Source organism: Tachypleus tridentatus, chromosome 1, assembly GCF_004210375.1.
Source record: "Tachypleus tridentatus isolate NWPU-2018 chromosome 1, ASM421037v1, whole genome shotgun sequence".
Classification (NCBI taxonomy): Eukaryota; Metazoa; Arthropoda; class Merostomata; order Xiphosura; family Limulidae; genus Tachypleus; species Tachypleus tridentatus.
Window position 1 is genome coordinate 11551643 of NC_134825.1, and position 22184 is coordinate 11573826.

The 22184-nt window shown below is 36.6% G+C and overlaps 1 protein-coding gene and 1 pseudogene across 2 annotated transcripts in view; one reads left to right on the forward strand and one right to left on the reverse strand.

Annotated features, from left to right (window-relative positions):
- LOC143224697 (dynein axonemal heavy chain 5-like) overlaps positions 1-2151 on the forward strand; it is an 81307-nt pseudogene extending 79156 nt beyond the window's left edge. The window contains exon 40 of the transcript XR_013013408.1: positions 726-2151. The product of XR_013013408.1 is annotated as a dynein axonemal heavy chain 5-like (transcript). The remainder of the gene's footprint in view (positions 1-725) is intronic.
- The window catches only part of LOC143224749 (TOX high mobility group box family member 4-B-like), a 21068-nt gene continuing 999 nt past the window's right edge, over positions 2116-22184 (reverse strand). Inside the window, exons 2-9 of the mRNA XM_076453050.1 lie at positions 20924-21031; positions 18121-18203; positions 6073-6208; positions 4755-4857; positions 3855-4064; positions 3150-3268; positions 2870-3033; positions 2116-2173 (exon numbers count right to left, since the gene is read on the reverse strand). Of these exons, the coding sequence (XP_076309165.1) occupies positions 2116-2173; positions 2870-3033; positions 3150-3268; positions 3855-4064; positions 4755-4857; positions 6073-6208; positions 18121-18203; positions 20924-21031 (981 nt within the window). The remainder of the gene's footprint in view (positions 2174-2869; positions 3034-3149; positions 3269-3854; positions 4065-4754; positions 4858-6072; positions 6209-18120; positions 18204-20923; positions 21032-22184) is intronic.

Below are 22184 nucleotides of genomic sequence, written 5' to 3' on the forward strand. Positions count from 1 at the left end.
TAAATGCCTATCATTTCCACCAGGGTTGAAACCCACCTTAATGTTTTATTAATGACAAACTCTTCTAAATATTCTCCACCAATAGACATTACACCAACTTCTATGCTGGTTTTTTTGAGGTTGGGCATTATTAGCTCCTACAAAAGCTCCCCCATGAAGTGTTTCATCTGGTTATCAATAAGTGGAGGGACACTAGAAGGTATGCCCATGCTGCAGCATTGAAATATCATATCATGGTTCTCCAAAGAGTATGGTCTACTAATCAAACCAGCTGTGAAACCACACCTTACCATCATGGAGAAATGTAGGAAATGTTGACACTTCCAGTATGCTTCATCAGCCCCCAAGTTGTACATTTCAGGTTACATAATGTTTACTTCTGCTGGTGGCCCTGGTTTGATTACAAGTACAAACTTACTCTAGATAGAGGGGCTAAGAACTGCCTCAGTAAATCCTTTGTTGTTGATTAAACGAGCTACAACAATGATTGATAGACTCATTCATACATACGTGCATGATACCCTTAACACTCATTTCCAATTCAACCTCATAAGCCGTAGCATTTGTGACATGGGATATAAAAACAGAATTATAGTTCAACATGAATGAATAATAATTTATATAAATGTAAAGGATTATGAGCTCTTCGATTGTTATATTGTTTTGTTCATCAGGAATGCACAAAAATAGATCTTCAAGTGTACTATTCTTAACTTTTATTTTAGGAAGTGACCAGAGCTCATCGTGGGTGGGCCTTAGATGTTGCAGCTCAGCATAATGATGTTACTCGATTCATGAAGGAAGATATTACAGAACCACCACCTGAAGGGGTTTACATCTATGGCCTGTTCCTTGAAGGTGCAGGATGGGATAGGAAGAACTGTCGTTTAGTTGAGGCAAAACCCAAAATGCTTTTCGAGATACTTCCTGTAATCCATATCTATGCTATTAATACAACTGCAGGAAAGGATCCATGGCTGTATGAATGTCCAGTTTATAAGAAACCACAGAGAACTGATTTAACTTATGTTGGCTCTCTTGACTTGAAAACCCACCACTCACCTAGTCATTGGGTATTGCGGGGTGTAGTGTTACTGTGCGATATCAAATAATGTTTAAGAATTCTTACTATTAATTCACAAACAGTGATGATCTTTAATCAACCATTTGTTGCTTAAACCTGTATTATAGATATGACCACCCATAGACATATTCCTTGGTTTTATTTTGTATGTTTATTCTCATTTAAATAAGTAACACAGATTTAAATGCAATGGGAATACCAGACTACAATATTTAAAACTGTTTTTGCACAGTGCACTTAAAACAGTTGTTTCTTAGCAACACAATTTCAAATATTTACACATATACTAATAATTGAAAACATTTTATACAATTAACGAGAATAACTGGAATTATTTCGTATACATAATGCTGCTAAACTGTATCAAAATATCCAGGGATATGACCTAGTTATTCAAACACAACCAACACCAAGTTCAGTATGTTGGTATATTACTTACTGGAAGTTGAATTTTTTTTTTTTTTTTTTAAACAAAATTACACAGACATAGCTAAGTAGTAGTATCCCACTCCTACACAATGAATCAATACAACATGAGTGAAAAGTGCTTATAATTTTAATGAGACATGTCCCAAGTGGTTACGCAATTTCACATATACACTCCTACACCAAGATACAAAGTCAAAATATACAATATACACACTTAAATTTTTTTGTGTTTAGATATGTTTTGACCACATGTAACAGTGTGGAAATATTTCATGTGTAGGTTACTCTCTACAGTGGAGTTTCCTTTAATTGTGATACATGTTTTCCAATCAGAATATGTTGTTGATTTCAAAACTAGTTTAATAGTCTTTATGGGGTTGATCAAAAAGTGTTTGTTGTATACACTTGCAAAGTTATTTCTATAGGTTATCAGTAAAGAGGAGTTACAAAGTTTCAGTAACTACTAAAATTAGGGTAAAGACATACCATGTATCCAAGTACTGAATACTGAATGGTCAGTTGTCTTATTTTACATTCTTTCAGCCTGTGCGCTTAACTGCTCCCATACTGTCACAACTGGTCTTTAAAGCTTCTTGTTTATTTCACTTGGGTAAAACTATTTGATGCTTGTCTTGATGCCACCAAGCAGTGAAGACATCTCTAGGACATTTAAAGAACTGTTAATAACTGACTTACCTTATTAATTGTTATATATCATTTACCACCATTCCTTGTATGTGTTTTTATGTTATGACATGCAATAAATATCACACAAAGTGAATAAAAAATATATTCAATTTAACAGTTAGAAATATATTTAAGCATCTGAGCATTAAATTATTTTTATTGAAAAACAGTGTATATATCTTTAAACAACGAGGCCAAAAACAGAAAGCTACAAAGCAAGAACAGATATTTAATTTCCACAGTGATATATACCAGAATGAGAAAACTAAGTATAAACATATTTTTATAGGTCAAGATAAATATCCAGTCTATCCCTGTGATGTATGTGTATGTATGCTGTAAAAAATACAGCATGTATTCATTCTGTTTGATATGATGGGTCAAGAAAAGTTTGTTTAGCAGTGATAATTTAAAATACTGGTTTAAGATTTGTCAAAAGTAATTGATCCTAGACAATGTATATACAACTGTCTATTCTAATACTGGCCTTTATAATAAGTAACTTGGAACATCATAGTATACACTTCTATGACATCAACTACAACACTTGGCTTACATCAGTTTTATAATATGTTATTTTAAGCTTCATATCAAATGATGTAGTTATAACCTAGTACTGTTATAATTAATTTAGTAACTCTAACTTCACAGTATACATGCTACTCTTACCTGCAATGTGAAACAACACATTCATTACTACAATATTCTTTATCCCAGTCTGGTGATTCAATGGCTGGATTAGGACACCCATTGCGTAGACAAGTCTGTTGGATTTGTGGCTGTTGACCCATGGTCTGGGACACGTGCATGGTCTGGTCACTAACCAACTGAGCCTAGAGAAAATATAAGAAGTTAAAAGACTTCTCCTTAAAGCTCAATTAAATTCAAACACCATCCTTCAAAACAAAGGAATTTTTTTTAAATATAATTCATTAAAACAACAACTTACACTTTGCATGGTCTGATTGTAGGCTGTGGCAAGTGGTACCATCTGTTGATTATGGACCTGAAGAATTGGGCCTTGTTGAAGGATAAGGGAGCTCCTTGGACCATATGCTGTTGAGGAGTCTGTTGTGGTAACAAAATATAAGACGAAGAAATCTTAAACTAGTATTAAATTGCATTCATACATGTAAACATTTAGCAAGATCAACACAAAAAAAAAGAGTGGTGTAGCTTGTTTGGATCGACTTTTTCTTTACAGCAATTATTGCTTGAAAAGATAGTAGTTTGAGGAAAGATTGCACAAAAGCTTGTACCAGGTATATTTTTGTTTTTTACTGTAACCGTCGTTCCATCCAAATCTGTTTAAGATGTACTCAACAGTAAATGTTTTATATTCAAAATATTGTATATTACACTTAATGAGTCACCATCGTGAACATCTTTTATTGTTGTCTACGTAAGATGGTGCTAAACAGATTGAAAATAACATTTTATCAGCGTTATTTCTGCCTTACAAACATCCTAAAAATTATCTTGAAAGATGAAAAAATTACTATAGATTTATCATATATTTATGGAAGAAAATAAATAAAACGTACTTTACTTGCACGCTGACACGCTTGAGTTTGGATGGATTTAGATCATTACGTTAGCATGCATTTTAGCTGAAAGTAAATAAAAAAATTTTACTTGTACAGAGCTAACTTACCGGAGTCCATACCTGACTTGCAACAAGAGGAGCCTGGGGTTGTGTCATTACAACGGAGGCTGTTGATCCTTCCATGAGGGAGGTCAACAGAGGGATTTTCTGCAGTGGCGAGAGAGATGGGGGTGAGTGACCACTGTACGCTACCGTTGTCATCGGAGTTGTAGAACTGACAGACGGGTTGCTGTACAAATCTGATTGTTCTGCGCCAGCCTGTACGAAAACAAAACACGTCACAAGTTTAACAACATTGTTATATATGCTAATCAGTAAATATCTTACTTTTTCATTAACTTGACGCAGCAGTGATTTGTTATGGTGTTGTTCATTATCACTACAAGATTAGAAGTAGTCATGATTGCTTGTTTTCAAAAGATGGATACAACACTATAATACAGGAACCTTCCCCATGGAATTTACTAGTGTAGGTTTATTGTTGTAGCACTCATTCTAATAAAGATTAAGAACGCTGACAATCGTGTTTAAGCATTTGACTAAATTATTTTATACCTAAGCCTACTACTTTCAGTTAACAACAAAAATACAGAATAACAAGAGGAAAAAATCTATTGCTTCAGCAATCTCGTTTTATTTGAAGAATCACGTGTTTAGAAAAACTTACCCTGGAAACCAAACTAGCTTTGTAAGCAGCTAGAGCTTTCAAATATTCTTTTTTGCAGCTTCTGTCTTCTTTTTATAGACCTGTAAAGATCAGGTTATCTAGTTACAATATAATTAAATGCAACACACAATCGGATATTGATCATACTGAAATTACTCGTACGGAATGTAAAAACAAAGTAAACGTAGTATGAGCATAAGGATTAACATATTTATACAGAGAATTATGTACATTTTTTTTAAAACTTATTAAATTATATAAAAACAAAGTAAACTTCATACGTACAAGAAATTGGTGAGTTCGTGGTATTGACCTGTCCTTTATTTCAAGGGCAATAACCGGTTTTGTCCTAACTAGAGATTCAAAAGGAGACAGACCGAGATCCTGTTTTAACAATTGTTAATGTTTTATTTGTGTAAAGCAGCAACGCCCAGATGTGTAATATTGGACTGTTGCTAAATATATTCGGTAACGAAAATGGGTACGTTCTGCTACATGATTTGTTTTTTGATCATTATTAAGTTGTTATATGAAAGACAGAATTATTAAACTGGACAGGTTACGCAACAATAGCTTTACTCTTACAGGAAGTATGTAACTATTATTAAAAGGAAAACGTTATCTATATCAGCTTGAACTAGGAAAAATTGTCTTTATTTCTTTGTTAGTGGCAATGCTAAACGTGCTTTTAAAGTTTGGAAATCTTGCGGTAATCAGAGAGTTAAAATCTCAAAACAAATTACGTCTGCATTTTTAACAAAACACCCTCGAGAAATTTCCTTGCCATTGTATTGTGCTCTGAATATCACACGACTGCTTAATTCATATAGTACATATACAGACTGTCATTTCCTGTAATTCGCAATGAAATCCTGCAAGGTTACGTCGTAACCATTTCCTTTCGCCTGTGTTCCACACAGTCGATAAATTTTAAGATCGGAAAACAAATATAAGTGCCTAGCTACACAATGGGCTAACTGCACTGTGCCCACCAAAGGGTAATGAACTCCGAATTTTAGAGTTGTACATCAATAAGTTTACAGACGACTCACAGAAGTACTATGGAAAATAACGTCTTTATTTGTATAGCACCCAGCGTGGTATATATGCGGACTTATACTGCTAGAAAAAGGGTTTTGATAACCATAGTGGGCAAAACACAGATAACCCTTTGTGCGTAATAACAAAACAAACAAACTTATTTGTATAATAATAATATCGTAAAGTGATCTTTCATGTAACACATACATGACAGTGTTATTACCTACACGCGTCATCACAAAAGTAATATTAAACAAAAATACCGAGACCGCTGGGCAACGTTTTAAGACTGAAAGGCAGGAATAAATATGCAGAAAATGTTTTATCACTATAAACTTTGTGAGCTAACCAGAGGAAAGGGAACCAGTAAGTAATGCCTGGAACCATATAGGGAGATCAACCATCGCTTTTGTAACGCGCAAACACACTGAAAGTGCGTACTGTGTCTCGAACCTCAGATCCTTCCCACAGTAATGAAATTTTGTACAACTCCAAAATCTTGAATTAATAAAAGTAGTTAAATTAACAGTCTGATATGCAATCTAAAAGAAACCTTACGTTCTTGTGGTCTACATCTAAACTATCCCACATCGATGCAACAATCTTGGAAACTTCTCCAAAGCTAGCATTTGGATTCTGTCCTTTGATGGCAGCCTGGGTATCTCTGAAGAAGAGGGCGTAGGCAGACACAGGCCTGGGGAAAGATGAAATTAATAAATAACAATGATTAAAACAATAAACTTGTCTTTCAATGACAACTAAAACTGACAGCAGCCTCTTTGGACATTTTTAAAAACTAGCATGTGAGAAAACTATATCACTTGCTCAAATTACCAGCGGAAAGACAATGAAACGATGTTTTTCCTTTTGCCATGTTCAATGTACTATGAAATAAGGACCCCAAGATTAGAACTTGGCTCAAATTGAAAACAAATAAGTAAATAATGCATTTTTATATTTGCGTTATATAAACTTTCCTTCACATCTGGAATTGTAAATTCACGAACACTAGTCAATAATCTAATTTTTTAAAAACAAAATAGCTAAATACCTGGTAAAGCATTAATTTCGTAAAATATATACTTTTCTATGTAGTGTTTTTGTCAGATTTGAAAACCTGTCAACAGTTAACGTATTATAAAATCTAAAAACTTTAACTTGAAAGATAAGAACACTATGAAATTAGCCTAAATACCAGCTGGTCGAAAGTTTAAGACCATACTGAAACGAAGCGTTAATCGGTAAACACGTAACAAAATTTAGTCATTTGTGTTCAAGCATTAGCGTTGTCAACATCTCCCACTGACTTCTCATGTGTTACATTGGGTAAAAGCATGGCAAAGGCTAAAAAAATTGACAGAGTTTGAACGTGGAAGAATTGTCGAGCTGTAAAAGCAAGGTCTCTCTCAACGTTCCATCGCTGGTGAGATTGGACGTAGTAAAACTGCTGTTGCAAATTTCTTAAAAGATCCTGGTGGATACGGAACGAGAATTTCAAGTGGTCGGCCCAAGAAAATTTCGCCGGCGTTGAACAGGAGGATTCGACAGGTTGTCCGGCAAGACACCAGGCGATCATCGAACCAGATTACGGCCTTTACGGACGCAGAATGCAGCTCAAGAACAATAAGACGGCATCTACGAGAGGAAGGCTTTAAAAATCGTAAACGTCTTCAAAGGCCAAGCCTCCTTCTACACTACGAAACAGCTCGGTTAAACTTTGCTGAGAAGCACCAAACATGGAATGTAGAAAAGTAGAACATTTTGTTCTCTGATGAGAAAAAATTTAACCTGGGTGGTCGAGATGGCTTCCAACATTACTGGCACGATAAGGATATCCCACCGGAGACATTTTCTACACGACACAGTGGAGGAGGTTCCATCATGATCTTGGATGCTTTCTCCTTCCATGAAACAATGGAGCTTCAGGTTATACGGGGGGCGTAAAAAGCAGCTGGCTACATTGGCATGTTGGAGAGAGCATCCTTATTGACTGAAGGCCCTCGCTTGTGTGGAAATGACTGGATCTTTTAGCAGGACAACGCTGCAATCCACAATGCCCGCAGGACAAAGAACTTTTTCATGGCAAATAACGTGATTCTTTTGGACCATCCAGCGTGTCCGCCCGAACTGAACCCCATTGGAAATGTTTAGGGATGGATGGCAAGGGAAGTGGAAATGGACGCCAATTCCAAACAGTGCATGATATTTGTGAAGCCATCTTCACCACTTCGAATAACATTTCAGGCAGTCTCTTGCAAACACTTTTATCGACCATGCCAAAGCGAATGGTTGAAGTTATTTGCAATAATGACCGTGCAACTCACTACTGAGACCTCTTGTTGGGTATTTCCTACCCTGTTTAAGACTTCTTTTTGGTATGGTCTTAAACTTTCGACCAGCTAGTATTTAGGCTAATTTCATAGTGTTCACATTTTCCCTATTAAATGCTAAAAAAGGTTCTTATTTTTATTTTCATCTTTCGATTAGTTGGTTGTTTATTTAGTGTTTCATGGCAAAAAAAGCAGCTAGGCTATCTGCGCCAAACGTCCGGTAAAAAAGGTGAAAATAAAGTAAATGTAGTAAATTTCATAAAAGGAAATGAAGGTAAAACAAAACAGAAAAAGCATAAAACCAATGTTGACACCTAGTCTACAATGTTACGATAGAAAGCAGAGTAAGAGAAGTTGTAAAGGACTTTCTACAGCATAATGGTAATGATCATAACCCGCCAGGAGACTAACAGGTAAGTACAAGAACCAGTCACCTGAAGTTGGCCTTTCCAGTCCTGATTCCGGGTTATGTGTCATTACAGCCATTATCAAAAGGTAAAGTAATAAAAGTTTTAAAAGACATGTAGCAAAATTGTAATAATAATTTGCCAAATTTCCGGTAAAAAGGTAAAAGTAAAGTAAATGTAGTAAAATTCATAAAAGAAAATGAAGGTAAAAACAAAAGAGCAATTAAAAACAGAAAATTGCATAAAACCGATGTTGACATTCAATCTATAATGTTGTAAAGAACGTCTGTAGCAGAATGGTAACGATCATATAGCGCCAGGAAGACTAACAGGCAAGTACCAAAACCACCGTCAGTCACCTGAAGTTGGTCTTTCCAGTCCTGGTTCCGGGTTATGTGTCATTATGGCCAGTACCAAAGGGTAAAGTAATAAAAGTTTAAAAGACATGCAGCAAAATTGGAATAATAACTCGCCAGGACGACTAACGGATAGTTCAAACAGCAGCGTTAGTCACCTGAAGTTGGCCTTTCCAGTCCTGGTGTCGAGTTATTTAATGTCATGGCCAATTTCCAATTTCAAATCGAACAAGAGAGATTGAGACTCTTAAAAGGGAACCACAATTAAAAGGTGTAATGAATAAATATAAAACACTTAAATGACATTAAAAAGATTAATGGCCATTAAAAAACTAAAAACTTTATCAAGGTGGACAGTGTCACCATCACCAATAACACTGTCTAATGTTATGGACAAACCTTGGGACAGAACATGTTTAAAATAGTACCGTCGTTGAGAGTCGTAATGATGGCAAGAAAGTAAAATGTGGCTTACAGTGATTTGAGTGTTGCACAAACTACACACTGGTGCATCAGTTCCAGATAAAAGAAAATGATGAGTTAAAACCTATGATCAATGCGTAGTCTAGTTAGAACTTCCTCCTTCTGAACCTTATGAAAGCTAGACGGCCAAAGTCCAATATAGGGTTTTATTTGGAAAAGCTTGTTGTCGCGTTGCTCACTTCAAGTTGACTGCCAGCTAGCACGGAGCCGAGCCTTGAATACAGGACCATAGTCCATATATGGAATAGGCACAGCGGTGATAGAGACAGAGCAGATAGATTTAGCTGCCGTGTCTGCAAGCTCGTTCCCGCGAATACCAACGTGGCCTGGTGTCCAGAAAAACTGAATAGAAGTAGATGTCAATGAGAAATGGCCCAGTCGGTTTTGAATATCAGAGAGAACAGGGTGTGAGCCAACGTGAAGCGATTCCAGGGCCAGTAGAGAACTAAGCGAGTCAGTATAAATACTGCTTAGCTTTGATATGATCCAAGATAAGAGAAATGGCGTACAGTTCAGCAGTGAACACAGAAGCTGTAGAGGGGATTCTGCATGCAACCACCGAACCGCAACAAACCATGGCAGAGCCCACAGAGTTACCTGATTTGGAACCATCCGTATAAATTGGAATGTAAAGATTGTTCAAAAGATGTTCAGTAAATAAAAGATTGGTACTTCCAATCGGGAGTATCTGCTTTTCTCAAATGACTAAAAGAAAGGTCACATTTGGGGACTGTAATAAGCCATGGTGGGATGGGCTGACCAGTGGATTCTGCAATGTTATCCAGGATAGACCCAATTCACCCAATTGCGCCTGGACGCAAAGGCCAAAAGGAGCAATGGCAGATCGTCTGTTCTGAAAAGGTATGGCCCATCGAGGAAAGAAAACACATCCCAGGTGAGATGCTTTGGTAAGGAATGAAGTTTCGAAAATATAGTAAATACAGTTGCAAAAGGCAAAGATGCAGAGAAGGTTCATGAGATTCTACATACAAGCTCTGAATTGGGAGGTGCGGAAAGCCCCAGTGCAGAGTCGAAGTCCTTGATGATGAATGGGGTCCAGCATCTTTAAGGCCGAGGGTCTGGCAGAGCCATAGACCATTGATCCATTCCCGAGTTTCGATCGAATAAGAGCACGATATATCTTTAACATAGAACATCGATCCGCTCCCCAACTGGTAGTAGAGAGGGCACAGAGGATGTTCAGTGTTCTTGTGCATTTGACCCATAGCTGCTTTAAGTGTGGTATAAAGGTCAGCTTACGGTCAAAGATAAGCCCCAAGAACTTGGTCTCAGGGACCACTGGCAGCAAAACTTCACCGATACGGAGGTCAGGATCAGGGTGAATACCCCGTTGGCGGCAAAAGTGCATGCAAACAGTTTTAGAGAGAAAGAAATTAAAGCCGTTCGCCATGGTCCACTTCCGTACACGATTGAGGGCAGTTTGTAGTTGCCGCTCAATATATCTCATGTTCGACGACTGACACGAGATGTGAAAGTCGTCGACATACAACCCGTTTGCAACAGTGAGAGGGAGTTGTTCAGTGACGGCATTTATCTTTATACTGAAAAGTACGACACTCAAAACATAACCCTGACGGACCCCAAGTTCCTGTAGAAAGGAACAGGAAAGTGTCGAACCCACACGAACTTGGAATCTCCTTTCCATTAAAAATTTTTATTAACATAAGTAAATGGCCACGTAACCCATATATATGGAGGTCTCGCAAAATGCCACACCTCCATGTTGTGTCATAAACCTTCCCAATGTCAAATAATATTGATACAAGATGTTGTCGTTTGAGAAAGGCTTCTCTGATTGATGTTTCAAGTCGAATTAGGTGGTCCGTGGTGGAGTGCTGCGTCGGAACCCACACTGGGTGGGCGAGAGAAGGTTGTTTGATTTGAGGAACCAAACAAGACGAGCATTAACCATCCTCTCCAAGGTCTTCTAGAGACAGCTCGTCAAAGCAATTGAACGGTAGTTTGAAGGAATCTTGGGATCTTTCCCAGGCTTAGAGAAAGGTAAGGTAATAGCCTGACGCCAGGCATTAAGAAAACATTCTCCTCACAGATCCGGTTAAAAACAATTAGAAGAATATCAAGAGAAGCAGGAGAGAGATAGCAGAGCATGTCATAGTGTATATCATCTAGTCTAACAGATGTACTGCCAGACCGATGAAGGGCCATTTTCAGTTTCACCAGTGTAAATGGACGATTATAGTCAAAGAGACAGTCATTTCGAAAGGAAAGAGGTGAACGCTCTGCACGAGTCTTGATGGCCATGAAGGTGGAGGAACAAGCAGAAGTATTAGATACCCGGCAAAAGCTTTCACCTAGAGTATCGGCGATGCTCCGGGCATCAGCTACCTCTTGGCCATCAGAGAGTAAGATCGAGAAGAGGATAGAATTGTAATGACTACTGACCTTTCGAACTATGTCCCATATGACCTTGGAACTGGTGGTAGAAGATATACTAATTGTGAACTTAATCCAAGATTCCTTCTGGCTTTGACGTCTTACCCACCTAGCATGTGCACGGGCCCATTGGAAAGTGATGCGGTTTGAAAGTATGGGATATCTACGGAAAGTATCCCAGGCCCGTTTTTTGAGCCTTCCATGCCATGTGGCAGGCAGGATTCCACCACGGACGAGGATATCATGGAAAACGTGTCGTCTATTGATGGCTGACTGACGATGGCAGGATCAAGTTCTGCTGGAGCAGTGAAAGTGTACCAGTCTGCCTGATCCAGCTTCCACTGGGGCACACGGGTAAGGTGGCATCGACCGCGGCCAGTCTCTCTCAAAATTATAGGAAAATTATTGCTGCCTAATGAATTATTGTCAACCATCCATGAAAAATGGGAGAATAATGAAGGGGAGCCAACCGAGAGATCAATAGCAGTAAAGGACTGACTAGATGCGTGAAAATAAGTGGAAGAACCAGAATTGAAAAGAGAAAGATTGTGATCAAAGAGCATATGCTCTACAGAGCGACCCCTCCTATCAACAACAGCACTTCCCCAGAAGGGATGATGTCCATTAAAGTCCCCCAGAATTAGAAAGGGAGACAGCAACTGTTCAACGAGAGCATCAAGGTCTGATTAATCATATGTCTCTCCAGGTGACAGGTAGAGAGAACAAACAGTGATGGTACGACCCAAGGAAATACGGATGGCTATGACCTCCAAGGGTGTGTTGAGTGACAAAGACACGGTGGGCACATGCTGATCAACCAATAGTGCCACCCCTCCATGCACTCGTCCATCACACAGCCTCTCATTTCTGTACAGAGAAAACTGCCGAAAGATGACTGTATCGGCATGTTTCTGAAATGTTTCCTGTAAGAAAGGACATACAGGATGTAGGAAGCAATCTGTTTTGATGTCATCCAGATTAGAACGTAAACCGACAGTTCCATTGTATCAATGTGGCCATTTTTTAATGACGGGTAGGCGAAGTGGCTGGAGAACCCTTCTGTTTACGACTATGTCTTTTTTCCTTACTGTCCTTATACGGAGGAGGTCTATCGACCTCCATGGATCCTGCCCTGGGTCGATTGGGCAGGTCTTTGTTGTTGAAAGGGGATTTCAGTGACTGAGGACGCGAACGAATGATTGTTTTGTATCTTGGGGTGGGAGAAAAAGATGTATCTGAAGAAATGCCTGTATCTGAAACCAAAGGATGTGGATCTTGGGGTTTGTTGGAATGTATGAGAGGAACAGAGGTGAGTGAAGAAGTTGATTCATCAACCTTTTTAACCATGGAGGTCAAAAGGCTTTTCATTTGTTTTGAAAACGGTTCTCTTGGAAGCACAGAGAGATCTGTCTGCACTCCCACTGTAGTTGTGGAACGAAGTGCAGCAGCATAGTCCGAGATGAAGTAGCGGACAGCAATTTCCGAGCCTCAGGATAACTAATGTTATGAGTCGTTTTCAAACGCTGCACCTCTTTTTCCTTCAACCATTTAGGGCAATAACGAAAGTAGGAATGGTGAGAACCATTGCAGTTGACGCAATGTGGGTCCATGTCACATGTATAGGCATCGTGATCATTGCCACCACAACGAGCATATGTCAGGGAACCACGACATGACGTCTTTGAGTGGCCGAACCTCTGACATTGGAAACATCGGAGAGGGTTTGGAATGTACGGCCGTACCCTGCAATTTAGATAACCTGCCTTGATGATGGCAGGTGCACGTGGTGATGTAAATGTCAAAACGAGGAAATTTGTCGGCAGTGTAACTCCATCTTTGCGAGCGGAGAAACCAGCGAGAATCTCTGACTAGGGGATGTTCTTCAAATCCCTCTCAACAGTAACTCCTCGTGATGAATTCAAGGTAGCATGAGGGGTAACTGAAGGTTTTTCTGAAAGAGAATGTAATATAAGAAAATGAGGTACGTGTGTTACAGATGTTGAATATTGATGCTCAGTCTTCAAGGAGGGGTCGTTTACCTATTGACTGTTTTTTTCACTATTTTATTTAAATTTTTCGTAGGAGGATCCATATGAAAAAAAGAAAATTTCGGTACCTACTGACCCCACCCACCATGGAGCCCTGCGAGGGACGCACTACAGTGTCATGCAAGGACATTGCAGTAACACCAGGGTTTCGTAAGCACTATGCTCAAACACCAGCATCAGACACAATGTCCACAACACCCGTTGAGAACTTCCAATACTGGTACTTGGTTGACTCTAGCCCAAGTGGACCAGTCGATTGACCCAAGGGGGGCCACCCAAAGGCCGCCCCCGTCTACAGGAATTCAAAGCCAAAGTGGTGTGTTAGGGTTGGACCCCTCAACCACCAGTATCTTCTCCTCCCCTTCACGGGTCGCCACGCACGCCAAACACGTGGGTGGATGTTTAGATCCCAGAGGAGATAAGCAGAAAAAAACAGAACTTTCCCAGGAAGGTCCCCTCACCACGTACAGGAATCTACACCGAGGGGTTCATCTTTCGAAGCTCTACTCAAATAAATGGTTGAGTCTAACAACACAAAATGCATATTTTTTTTTATGTTCATTGGCCTTAAGATTTTGGCCAGCAGTGTATATTTTTTTTTGTCATGAAGTACTCTTACTGACAAACTATTATTTTTCTAATTTGTTATTCTAGTTAGTACATAGAATATCTTTTATTTAAATTTGTTGTTTATTACAATATTTTTATTAGAGATTGATTTGTACTATTAACTTAGAATTTGTATTTAAGATGAACCTAATAACTCTTATAAGCTGGGTGAATTTTGAGAGACATTATTGGGTTTACTGCCGAAAATATTGTTATGACTAGGAGTACCCAACCCAACTTGATTAGGCTGTTTTTAATTTCGCTATAAGTACACTGCCTACTCTAATTGACAGTTATTATCCACGATTCATATGCCATTAACGACTTTTTATTTAACTTTTTGTTGTTACACATGAAGCCATTTATGCCATTAGGATATACGTACCTGTTAAGATTATATCCGTTTAAGGAATAGCACAAACTTCTCTCAAGAGAATCGTATCCATTTTTCACAAAACAAGAATTATATTTACTATGCTCCCGTTTATTTTAGTTTAAAAATAAATACGGAGGATATCTGTTTTACGATAAACAAAAAGATTGTGTATAAGAGTTAACGAGATTTTCTTCTATTTTACAGCTTGCTGTTGTCTAGTGGATAGCGTGCTGGATTTATGGTTGGCGTCCCGTTTCTACAAAATCGCATTCCGCGCTTTAGAGCCGTTCGTAAGTGTGGAGATAAATTCCCACTATTTGATTACACTAGATCAAGTGTTGGTGGAGGGGAGGATGCTGTTCACCAGCTCTCTTTCCCTAGCGTTATCGATTTAAAATTATGAACACTTAGGGTTGATAGCCCCTGTGTAACTTTGAGTGAATATCCTAAGGAAACAAATACTGATTATAGAAGGCACCAAGTAGGATATCGGCCAAAGGTGGAACCTGCTGAAAATTATCGAGACATGTAATGTTGATATGAGGAAGGATAGCACGTGCTATTTTCTGAAACCTATTTTACCCTGGAGAGAACGAGAAACCATTAAAACAGCAATACATCTACAAAGTTTCAGCAAAACCGCTGCTCTGATTCAACAAACTATAATAAAATATTTGTTTATATTTCGGTATATTAAACATAAAACCTAATACGAATTTTTACCCTCGTTACATAAAACGTTTGATAATTACTACTTGTAGTTTAAACGCCTGACGTTTCTGCCATTTCGATCAGATTTGAATATTAACTGTTATTTTCTGCCCTTTATCGAGGGGTGGTGTTTAGCCTTGAATTCTTCAAGGAAAACAATACTCTGCACCAGGATATGTGTGTAATATAACCACTCGTCCTGTCGTAATATAATCCTTGTTTGTTTCCGTATTAGTGGCGGCCTTTGTATGCTGTGAAGGTCCTCAAACTAGTTATTTCAGAAATAACGGGACTGCTTTAAGTCCGTCAACTAGAGGCACCAAAAGTGGCTGGAAAGTTTGCCCTTCATGAAAGATTAAACAGGTTAAGAGCTGCGCCTTGTTCCCATTTTCATTGTTCCGCGTTACTGAAATAAAACGCAAGGTTTCTTTGGCAGATTTTTAAGGACTTGAAACAGTATAACCTTTCAAGGTTTCTTTTCTCACCATCACAAGTTAAAAATGGCCAATGTGGCTTAACTCAAAAAAGAATGAAAATCATACAATTAAATAATGTTTTAACATTATAACAGATTGATTTAAAACTAACGTAATTTTTTTTTAAGTTAGAGCATACTGAAAAGATGTAAAAGTATTGAAGGAAGGCTGTAGTTTTATTTGGCTTTCACTTAAATCGAAAATAAAATTCATATTCGGATTCACCTACGTAATTCGAGTTAACTACATAGAACTTGTATACATGTTTACTGCCTCCCCGCTAGTACAGCGGTAAGTCTACGAATTTACAACGCTAAAATCAGGAGTTCGATTCCCCTCGATGGGTTCAGCAAATAGCCCGATGTGGCTTTGCTATTAAACACACACAAATACATTTTAACTGTAACCGACTCGCCGCTAAATTCATAGCTGTCGTGTAACAGTACAACGTTTTACAACATAGAAAACAGATTCAATATTTTTATAAAAATACACTCCTACTATTTGGACGCTGCTTTATTCTACAGGGATTTTGGAAAGTCACTGTGCACTTATATATTTAATAACAGACATGGTTCAATATAGAATACAGGAGGTAAATATGAATGACAATTATAAACAATGTTGAAAGTGACCCCCGTTAGCATCATCAATACAGGCCTGGATCCTTCTTATTTTGTTTCTAAACACCGCTATCAGTTGCTGGCTTGAAATAGACTGAATAAAATATGATTACAAAACTGCAGTGACTTTCCGAACACCCTGTACTAACAAATTGTTTTACTCTTCCAAATAAAAAAACAGTCAGTTGGTCTTAGATGTTTATAAGTGATAAACATACCATTTTACCAAAAATGAGTGATATCCGTTCTCGTCCACTTCTAAATATGGCATGACGACTTAAACATTACATTTAGTTGAACACTGCCTCTTAGTTGTAAACTTCGTCCTTAAATTTTATCTTTTAGGCCTAAAGACAAACATCGTTATTATATTGTTATTAAATTTTATTAGGATGTCCTGCACTTTATTTATAAAGAACGTTTTCAAAATTAACTGGTGTAAAGGTACACTTAGTTCTAATTTTAGGTAAGTCTATAAGGCTGTTTTAAAAATTTACGATGAACTTTCCATTTTTGTGTTCCAACTAATCGGGAAGGGTAAGATCGCTTTGGTCGCTTACAGACTATTTGAAAACTGACTAAAAATGTACAAAAACTTAAAACCTCAACAAAATAATCGCTTTTGAGAAAAGTCTTCAACATACATACATAATAATAAAACAAATTAATTAATATAGAGAAACTAGGAAACGTATCTATAATCCTAGTTTAAAGAGAAAAAAATAGACCCTCAATTGTGAGCTTACCATATCTTAATATAAACAACAGTTCCAAACGTAAACACACACAAAGACGAGTACAGAATCTAATATTTTAAATTTCCCCACTCGCTACTCACAATTCAAAGCAGTGGAGATAAGTAACAATCTTTTATGATATACTAGGATTAAACAACTTTTCAAACACCGTCTGCAGATGCGGTGTATTTCCTCTCTCAAAACAGCTACACTCGGTAATAATTTGAATCCCGAACAATTTGTTATAGGATTATAAAATTGTTCATAGCGCGCCATTCTTCTTCCTTGGTTAAGTATTGGCTTTGTTCCAATTTAAAAGCTTGGCAATAAAGATCGAGCTGCCACAATGAAAAATGATCCTTCTTTAAGAATAGGAGATTGTTATACATTATCTATGACAAACGTGTTCGTTCTCATCTTTTTCAATCCATTTGTTTTTCAAATTCTTTGAATGACAGGAAAACGGAAGTTTTATTACGCTTTCCACTCTTCGATACACAGTCACTAAATATACATTTTTTTTCAATCAATTAATGATAAGGCGTGTATAAAAGAAAGTGAAAATCCATTTGAACTGAAATAACACGACTAACAAATCGTTTTAAGAAACGTATGCAAAAAATAATTTTCCGAAAAAACACGTTTAGTATAAATTTTCAGTTGCATATAAACATAAGCTATTTTATTGACACACTTGACCTTAAAAGCTTGGAGATCTCAATATATGTAGTGGAAAGATATTTAAATAACATCTGAACAATCATGTTGTGATTGTTAATTTACATTTTCGATTTCCACGAATACGGAAATATACGCTTTGTCCTATTTCTGGTGAATTTAGAAAATAAAAAATTAATCTAGTTCGCCTCCAAGATCATTTAGTGATTTTTACCTCAGTTATATTAAATTCAATTAGTCTAGAAATACTTGTTGAATACTGATGTATGATCACGTTCTGTTAATTTTCCAGGAATATTAGGCAAAACAAAAATTACATGAAAGTAAAAGAGAATGACGCTGTGCATTTTGGCTTACTTTTGTGGTTCGTTAGGGTCTTTCTTTTTTTTTCTTCTTAGGAACTTTGGGTTTTTTGCATGACTTGGTGTTGTTAACAGGTTCTATAGGCTCTGGTGATGGTCTTTTTACTCCACTCATTAGCTATAACAGAAAGAAATTAACTCCACAATAGTTGTGTAACTGGAAAAGTTAATTTAAATTTGTCAATATATATATGTATAGAAAAATGAGAAAATGGGGCATGACTTCATTAAATTTAGTTGAATGGACGGTTACTGCTTGTTGTAGAAAAGCAAGTACAGAGGACGACGTTTCGAAAGTTTTCCGCCTTTTGTCTTCAGGCAGAAGCCTTTCGAAACGTCGTCCTCTGTACTCGTGTTTATACAACAGGCAATTGCCGTCTATTCAACTAAAGTTCATCACTAATACTCTGCCTAAACAATCTACCAAATATTTGCTATAGTTTTCTCTAAAATAATCTCCAAATTCTTAAGTTTTATTAGAAGTCTAACAGTTATTAGTCTACTCATCTATAAAAAAAAACCCGTAGAAATCGAATGCTGTAGTTATACGCCCACGTTAGTTCAGTATTTAATTTAGCATGCTTATCCTCCCTGTATCATGGTAAGCTGTTAAATTATAATCGTGACAATAACTAATATCAATGATAATATCGTTGTACAAACTTATAGTCATATGCGTTAAATTTCTTAAAAAACTTCATAAAATAACTTTGAATTTAACCACATTTCGTGAAATCTAATTTATCCGCGTGATAGAAATACACGTAAATAGTTTTTAATTTCATTATGTTTTAGCAATATATCTCAATCTTATTTTCAATGGGTTAAACTTTACAATTATTAGGAAAGGCTGAAATGCTACCTTAGACTAATAATTTCTGCCTATCTCCGCCAGGAGTCAGTATGTAACAAATTACTACTTTAGTTTTTTTATCTCCGTTTTATTAGAAGCAACAACATTTCACAAATGACTGCATAGATTCAGTGGTTGTGACAAAAACACCCACATAGGCATCTGATTTCCATCGTAAAATAATCATACATTTGTAGTGATTAAAAATAGAAGTAAAATATGATAAGTGGTATATCGGTCACTGAATTTTTGGGCCTAACTAACTTAGCAGATAATTCCCACCCCTTTCTCTTCTGACGGGTGATATATGCTTCACTTATTTTTAAGGCCTAGGTTAGCGAACAACTATTACAGCTTCCTCATCTGGTAGATGGTGTGTGTCTCATCGATGTGTAGGGCTTAATTTATCATGTAATTTCCACCCCTTCCTCACCTGATAAGCGATGTATGTCTCACCGATATTTAGAGCCTAATTCAGAGGATAACTCCCACCATTAGGGCAGATTTTACTCTTTCCGCTCTAAAATTCAAAGAATAAATTTTCTGCTGCATGTATACAAAATAATTTTTGTAATTATCTTTCAGTGCTGTAAAACAAAAGCACAGGATTGTTTTCTGCCTGAAAAGGGGGGTAAAACTGAAAACGATTCGCAATTTCAATTTCGAAAAAAAAAAAGAAGAAGGAATAGAAACAATATTAAAACTGTTATCTTTAATGTACTCGATTGGTTAAAAATATATTACGACGTAGAATATAAATGTTGTGCTGTGTGCGTGCTAAAATACATACACATGTGCAATGGTATCACTGTCGATTATTAAATACGCTTTAGGCAAGCTAACAGTCTAAATTAACAACTATATTAAAACTCAGAGATTGCCTCATAGTGTTTTTCATAAGTGGTTTTTATAAACGGTTTCGAGAATATAAAAAAACGCTAAAAATAAGGGTATCATGTAATGGAAACGGAGCATCTGCTACAGACTGATAGCATTCATGAACAGCGCCGCTGGTGGCTATCTTTCAAAACCCGTAGAGTGGTTATTACTTTATACCATCTGCTCTTTTCAAAACGGCGTCTTTACCGTTCACTAACATCAAATGTGTTATTACTGATATTTTTAAACGTTCGGAGCTCTTGACAAGAGTGGAACTTTTTTAATGGGTGTTTTAATCACTGGACCCTCTAGATAACAGAAAAAAAGTAATTATAGAAATTAAGACTAATATTTAGTTACTACAAGACTTAAGTTTGAAAGAAACCTTAAACAAAACAGGAAAGGGAAATAAGCTGTCACAATACTAATAATTATAAACAAATTTTGCTCTAATGCATTTTTTTTACAGAGTTAATTAGTTTTATTCCATACGAACACTTACAATAGTTAATTTTATTAAAACAAATACTTTTTTAATAATTTATTAACAGTTAGCAGGAAATTATAAATCTATAATTACACTGATCTATGTAATAAACTTTTACAAGTAAAATGGTAAATTATAAACAGATAAAACGAATGAGCTGATAATTACAAACAAATTATTCAACGAACAAAATCGATAAACAGGTTAAAAACAAACTATAAACTGGCACATGAATAAATGGAAGTTATATCAATAATATACAAATAAAATTACATGTTAAAATGATAAATAACTTGTTGATAGACACATAATGATGTCACAATATGTTCTCGACAGCTTTTACGACGAAGTTATGAATCGATAAACAAATAAAATGAAATTAAGGTTACTGTTAAATGATAAATGGTGTTATAATTTAATAAAAATTTAAATATGAATTTGGTTCCTTTACTTCTTATAATACTACTTTTTATGGTATAAGAAAGTGGGCGACTTGGACGAATGTATCCAGTTGTTTTTCAAGTTTATGCTTCGAATACAATTTAAATTTGACCAACTTAATGATAACAGTGCAAGTACCAATGGAATGTTATCATCGCTGTCTTCGCTAGTTTCCTGTCCTGGAGAAAGTATGATTGGATCCGGGAGAACTTCCCATGGATCCGGGACCTTGCTGTCTGGCCATTCCTAAAGGAGCTTTCATGCCCAGTTGTGTCATCAGTTGTGACTGACTTATAGTTGTAAGCAGAGAAGTATGTCCGTGCATTACAGAAGGCTGTGTTGACAGTGGTACCTGAGGTGGGGGCATGGTTTGCATTTGATCAAAGTTGTTCGGGTGGTTCGCATAGGACTGATTACTGAAATATAGATAAAGAGCAAATACAACAAGTTTACCAAATTAGTAACCCAAACTTTAAAACATTATTATTTACAATGCATATCGCAATAGCTCTTTATTTTTTTTTTGTACGGTAAAAGAATAATCAAGGACTTGAAGGCCTGAACAACCAAACGTAACAAATATCTTTGTATTGGGTTGAGGAATAATTCGTGAGCGTTTTTTCAAGTTAAACAAATATATTCATAAATGAAATGCTTTCGCAAAATATTTCATGTCATTTGGTAGATAATTTTTTGCTCTAATAGATGGTGTGTTTGATTTTCATATGTCTTTAATTTTTGCTTTCATTTTCAGCTCATTAAATGGAATGTCAAGTGGACAAAATCGAGCATTTTCGACACCATCTGCTTTTCTCATTTAATTTCTTGCAATTTCGTTTAAAACAATGCATACTATATACCTAGGTATTACATGAAATAAAGTATCATAATAAATGTTTTGGGTGTAATGTGTTCATGCATTGAAGTATTGTATAGTCTTGCATGTAATGCTTGAATGAAATTATTTAAAAACGCTCACGAATTATTCCTCAACCTAATACAATAAGTTTATACGAATAGTTCCACGCAACTCAGAACTGATAATGTACTGTTATCGGACAAAAACATATTTTAAAAGTCTGGGGCATCGAAAGTGTGTATCAATATGGCGTGCTGTGAGTGTGGCTTATGTCCGGGTTAGGCTAATGATTTCTCATACAAAACATACACTATATCATAATATCTAATCTACAGGGATGCCTTAATATGAATAGTATCAACTAAACTCAGCGGAAAGTTTTCTTAGACACTATACGTGCTAAATAACAACTAACCATTAATTAAGCAAGGACTGAAATTCATAAACAACACTTCCTACCGAACAGACCGTGTGTAAATCCTTTTACTTGAAGTTAATGCGAAAAGAAATAAACAGAGTTTGAATCTGTACAACTTAAAG